The sequence below is a fragment of the Chanos chanos genome, chromosome 1 (genome assembly GCF_902362185.1).
Source record: "Chanos chanos chromosome 1, fChaCha1.1, whole genome shotgun sequence".
Lineage (NCBI taxonomy): Eukaryota > Metazoa > Chordata > Actinopteri > Gonorynchiformes > Chanidae > Chanos > Chanos chanos.
In genome coordinates, this window is record NC_044495.1 from 57623321 (window position 1) to 57629692 (window position 6372).

Genomic DNA, 6372 nt, shown 5'->3' on the forward strand with positions numbered 1-6372 from the left:
AAAGTAATAATCATTTGAATCTACTTACTTTTCCCATTCCCCTTTTGTTACTGTCCCAAGAACCTTGACACCTGTATGGAAAATTAAAGGTGTGGGTGTCACACGAAACCCACTCTTCCTGTGAAGGATCATAGGCACAACAGATCCGTATCAGACCAATTTCCATTTATTTATTTATTCATACTACAACAACATAAAACACACACACACACATTCAGAGGTGATTAAATAGTGATTCAGTGGAAGTGCCCTGATATAACCCACTCACATAGAATGCTTACTCACTATGTTAAGCTTCAGCAAGGTAGTTTTCATCATAATTGTGTGTGTGTGTGTGTGTGTGTGTGTGTGTGTGTGTGTGCGCGTGTGTGTGTGTGCCAGTGAAACTGAGTTGTAGCGGTAGCAGACGTCATGCAGCCAAAAAACACGGGGGTAACCCCAACCACCACGTGCCTGTGGGAAACCGAGGGAGAGCGCGTCAAAAACCATATAAGGCATACCGGCCAAGGCCGAAGAACCAAATATGGCGTTTCCGTACGTGACGTTGGTTCCTTATGTGGAAAAACGAGGCGGGGCAGTGGTTAGTGAATCGCACTACAAATACCGACGGAGCGGCCCCGCCTTTTCAGTAGAATCACAGCTGTTGACATAAAGGGGATTCAAAACCAGCGTTTGATTGGCAAATCTTATTTGACATTGACCGTAAAAGCCAAGCAAGGCTATAACGTGTTTTAATTCAGGATTTAGTGATTACATTGTCTTTTGAATAAGACAAGTGAGTCATAACAGCAGGAGCAATTATTTTAATTAAAATTGGTCTTGTTTCTTTATTTCTTTTTCCGTTTTTTTCCCCAAGAAGACAATATAGACTGCATTATTTTTTTAAATAGCGTTATCAGGAAGAAATTTTCGGAGTAAAAATATTTTCTTGAAATTGTTTTATTTTGGGAATCAAAACAAGCAATGGGTATGGGCAACCCTCTGGAAATCTCAGGTAGTGAGCTGGTGCAGATTCTTCGGACCCCTGCGGAGCTCTTCACCTCTGGCGGATGCGTCCTGCTTGACACTCGGCCTTTCCTGGCCTTCTCCCGGGCGCACATCTGCGAATCCCGCAATGTCAACTGGAACTCTATGCTGCGTCGGAGATCCAAGAGCTCCGTGGTGAGTCTGGAGTGGCTGGTGGCGGACAAAGCTCTCCTGGCCCGGTTACGAAGCGGGGAATTCTCACTCGTAGTTGTCCTTGATGAAGGCAGTCGGTCCGTCGCCGATCTGAAGAGCGAAAGCCTCGCGAGCCTTCTCATCAGTGCACTTCAAGCAGAGATCCAGACTTGCACGACGCAAATCTGCTTTCTACAAGGTACATACTAAAGATTTTGCCCGAAGCAGACTGCCAAATGAAGTAGTAGGACATTTTAAAAAAAAAATAATTATAATAATAACTGAAATTATAGTTTTGAATTTTAAGTCATCAACCCTTTGCATTGGCCATCAAAATTATGTAAAATTTCCAAGCTGAAACGACCTCTACGACTTCATCTCTCAGTAAATGTATAATGATCACGAGACTAGAGCTATTTAATTATTTAAATAATGTACGTGTCAGTAACTTACATTTGTACTGATGATATATAAGACATTTTGTTCTGATATTATGTTTATCAGTTGATATCTACTTAAACCTCCCGTACATACAATAACAACACGATACACTTTAAAATACTCTATAAAACCATTAAATGGATTAAACTGTTTATTTAACCACTTGAATTAACGGTACAATTCGTTATTACTTCCTTCCAGGTGGATTTGACGGGTTCTTCGCCGATTTTCCCGAGTTCTGTTTTAACTCCCCAGTTGGAAATCACGCTGCTCTCAGCGAGCCTGAACCCGTCGTGCCTGGACGTCGAACACCCCTGTATGACCAGGTGAGATTGGATTTTTCTGTTAAATATGTCCGGAAAATATGCTCACGTAAAATATGCTCCTGACGATTTTCATGACTATTTTGGCTGTTATTGTTTTGAAACATGCTATTTTATCTGACAGTATTACAGTGTCATTGTACTTTCAAGAACTTAAACTACAAGAGACATTAAGTTTAAAATTACAGTATAATTCAAGTAAACCTAAAAATTAGATATAATATAGTTAAGTTATAAAGCACATAGTGATCTGTCAGCTGAATTAATAAGACCATCTTCTGTACTTCAGTAATTAATGTAATTAGTGATAGTAAAAAAAAAACAAATAAATTATCCACCCCCCTGTACAGTAGGCATCACACACCTCAAGTGTTTCCCTTTTCTCCTACTGATATTTAATTTTTTTCGTTATCACACTAATCACACCCATTGATAATGTTTTTTTTTTTGATTGACAGGATGGTCCGGTGGAGATCCTCCCCTTCCTCTTTCTGGGCAGCGCTCATCACTCCTCCAGACGTGAGACTCTGGAGGGCTGCGGTATCACAGCGGTGCTTAACGTTTCCTCTTCCTGTCCCAACCTTTTCGAGGAAGAGTTAAGATACATGACTCTTCGTGTGGAGGACAGTCTGGCTGCCGACATTCGTGTACTTTTCCCCAAAGCCATACAGTTTATTGGTAAGCATTTCATTTGTCTTTTGGATTTTTTTTTTTCCCTCCTCTGTTTCAAGTCATATTTACACATCTAAAAGTTCCTTTTTTTTGCCCCTAAGTGGCCCAAATCAAAGGTCACTTGACTGCTGACTTCTCACAGCATTAGGCTTTTGTGGAAAATAAACACACACAGAGTTACAAATTAACTAACTTTTTTTTTTTTTTTTTTTTCCCTCCCTGTCAGAATCCGTAAAGAACAGCGGCGGACGAGTTCTGGTCCACTGCCAGGCGGGAATCTCGCGCTCGGCCACCATCTGCCTGGCCTACCTGATCCACGCCCGTCGCGTCCGACTGGACGAGGCCTTCGACTTCGTTAAACGACGTCGCCACGTCATTTCGCCCAACCTGGCTTTCATGGGCCAGCTGCTACAATTCGAAACAGACGTTTTGTGTCACTACGCCGTTCTCGACGCAGCAGAAAACGGGAATGCTTTCCAGTACATCTGCTCCGAAGATGGGAACTTATGACCGTGCTGAGTACTGGAAGGCTGGGCTTGAGACAGACTAATGAACTTGACTGAAAAGTGCCTTCAGATTCAATCCTGGACAATCTTTTTTTGTCAAGGGAGAGAACTGGGGCTGGGGGTCAACTGGACACCCCCCACCTCCCCCCACCACACCACATCCCATCCCACAACCTTGGCCAAACTGTTTGGAACGGATCAGGCTACGTGCGCCCACTTCAGACCAGACACATTCACCTCTCTGACCACAGGAGCATAAATCAAGTAGCTCGTCCTGACACTATTAAAACCAAGGATTTATGAAAACTTGAATATTCGAACGGGGTGTGTTGGTTTCCATGCTGATTTTGTGTTCTCTCGGGCAATAAGGCATGTTCTGAGCTGTATCTACGGAAACCTGTTACCTGTTGCGTTATTGCATCATTGCATTCTGTCTGACTGAACTGAGTGGGTTCCATGACCGTATTAGGAAGTGACGAGTTGTGTGGTTTCTATGCAGTAAATGTCAACCTTTTCCATGACGATACGGCAACATTTTCTTGCCACATGATGGGCTGAAAAAAGGGCAAAGACCAATCAAACTGTGACATAACTCAAATTTGCTATTCATAATTTATCAATGTATGAGAATCCAGAAAAACAAAAAACAAACAAAAAAAAACAACAACAACAAAACCCCCATACATCCATGGTGCAGTATTTTTTGAAAATAAGTGTTGTGATGACACTGTATTGTAAACATGTTAAGATAGAGAGCAGAAATGTCCATATCTGCAGCTTTTGAGTTTTTAAACTATAGCTATTTATTTATCTATTTTTTATTTTCATATTGATTTTTTTGTACAGTGATGTGCACTGTTTATCAAAGCACTTTACAATGAATTGTAATTTATATTATTTGTTTGTTGGTTTGTCTGTTTTTCTTATGGATCTGTTGGTTTATAAGCTACACTGTATGAATTATTTCTAAATATATCAATGCTGATGAAATGTGATCTTCTCCGTGTATTCTTTCTTTGCATATTTTAATAGCTGTTAGGGTTCTCTTCAACCAGACGAACAGATATGAACTCTAGTTAGATTAACTACCAAACTGGGAGATAGGAACCCTGGAAAACTGCTCGTGAGCCAAATACCAGTATTTATTCGTACGAAAACAGTCAATGCTCATACTTCTACTTCTTACTACGGCTCCAACTTCAGCCGATGTAGCCACCACTACTTCTGCTACTAGAACAATTACCTGTTCTGCTACTGCAACTACTACTACTGCAGCTGCAACGACATTTAGTTGCCCGCTACCGTTACTAGGCGTATTATTACTGCACAGATAACTCCATATTAGAACTGTGTACGTTTCTGAAAATGCATTCTGCGACTCTAACGGAGCTCTAGTGACTTTAACCGTGTGTTGCAGATCGTGCGACGTTAAACGGACCAGGCGAGGGCTGTTTCGGAACGGTAAAATTCCAAAAAGGTACAACAGCGCCATCTGGTGGCTAGGATAATGCTATTGAATAAGAAAAAACAGTTACAAAGCGCTTTACAGTTACTGAAGTGGAGCCCAATCCCAAAACTTGAAGCCTCATTAGCTTCAGAAATAAATTTACCATGCACTATCAGTCTCAGTAGACTGCTGCCAATTAACTGTTGGGGGAAGTTCAACGAAAAATTCAGGCGTTTGACATACAGAACAGAAACTGAAAATGCTATCACTGGAGTTAGATGTCAAGCTTGGTTTACAGCTGTACTTAAATGGTCCAGTGCGGCTAATGTTTCAGTTACAATGTTAAGGCAAAGATAAAAGGCCTCACAGAGTAATAGAATTACTGCTCATATCCCATTTCACCACTTTGCTAATAAAAAATACATCCGATCTCCTTTCTCACACACACACACACACACACACACACACACACACGCACACACACACACACACACACACACACACACACACACACACACACACACACACACACACACACACACACACAGAGTATAATAGGGGTCAGTGTATATTGTCATTCTGTTATATTTGTCTTCTCCCCAATAGTTCTGTCGTTCGGCGTGTGTGTGTGTGTGTGTGTGTGTGTGTGTGTGTGTGGTTGGGGGGCGGCGTTCAAATGGACCCAATAACACCCATTCCACTAAATCAAAATACTGCTTGAAACTGTCGGCCTTACACGCAGCCGGCGAATGTATCAATCACTTAAACGTATCCTCACTGAAGGAGACTCGCTTTAGTTCACGTGGCACCACAGCAGATGGCCAGTAGTACTGATTTGTGACTGTCTTTCTTTCTGGAGATACTTTGAATATAAAGAGGGGATTTACATAGTGCTTACGACAGGCAGAATGAGTTATTGGCAGTCCATTCACATCCAATACGCCCTGCTAGCTAATTGAATTGGAAATATCGGATGAAGGTTCAGGGTTAATGCTGTTAATGCCGTACTCACTCAATTAGCTTTCGCACCAGAGCTATGCAGCAGTATTGCAACAGCGCGTGTTTTTGTTGTTGTTGTTGTTGTTGTTGTAAAATGGAGAAATATGACGTGGTCTGTTCAACAAAACACACAGTGCGAAGAGCCACAAACAAACAAACACAGAAGTAGTTTACACACTCAGACGCGCGCGCATGCACACATGTGCATGCAGGCATTCTGATAAATTTTTACATAAACATCTGAACGACCTAGACACTGTAAAAAATGTAATCCTTTACGAAATCACATCAATGACATGTTTTTTTTTTATGTGGTAATACGTTGATAATGATTCCAAATGTTTGCTTATTGCAGTTCAGCGGCGGCACTTCAGTCACAGAAAGCTCTTTATGGTTACAAGCTGAGCTTGTATTCAACCAGCCTTGAAAGCCGCTTTGAATAAAAGCGTGCACTAAATGAATAAATGCAATAAAATGTAATGTCATGTAATGTAATGAAGGATTTGTTGGCAATTGTATGCTCCGAAACAATTCATTGTAAGGAATGTCCACTAGGTGGAAGCATTACACAACATTTCACTTTTTTTCTACTCAGCCTTGACGGAACACACTGTGGGGCCCAATCACTTGGAGTGTATTGTTCCTTCTCGTGTTATGGGAAAAGCTGGATTTAACAGCTGGGTAAAGCTCATTAAGTAACTAATAACTTCCGTATGTACATCCCCCGTGTAGTATAATTCTGGAGCGCCTCTAAATTATTGTCTTTTCATTAAAAACAAAACAAAACAAAACAGTAATTATCAGAAGCGTCTGATTCCCGATCATT

General features: G+C 41.2%; 1 protein-coding gene across 1 annotated transcript; it reads left to right on the forward strand.

Annotated features, from left to right (window-relative positions):
- The first annotated feature begins 664 nt into the window (after positions 1 to 664).
- On the forward strand, positions 665 to 4076 carry dusp2 (dual specificity phosphatase 2). Its single transcript, XM_030772808.1, has 4 exons — positions 665 to 1357; positions 1801 to 1925; positions 2381 to 2600; positions 2821 to 4076. The coding sequence occupies exons 1-4, from the start codon at positions 964 to 966 to the stop codon at positions 3102 to 3104; spliced, it is 1023 nt and encodes a 340-aa protein (XP_030628668.1). The 5' UTR covers positions 665 to 963; the 3' UTR covers positions 3105 to 4076.
- The last annotated feature ends 2296 nt before the right edge of the window (positions 4077 to 6372 follow it).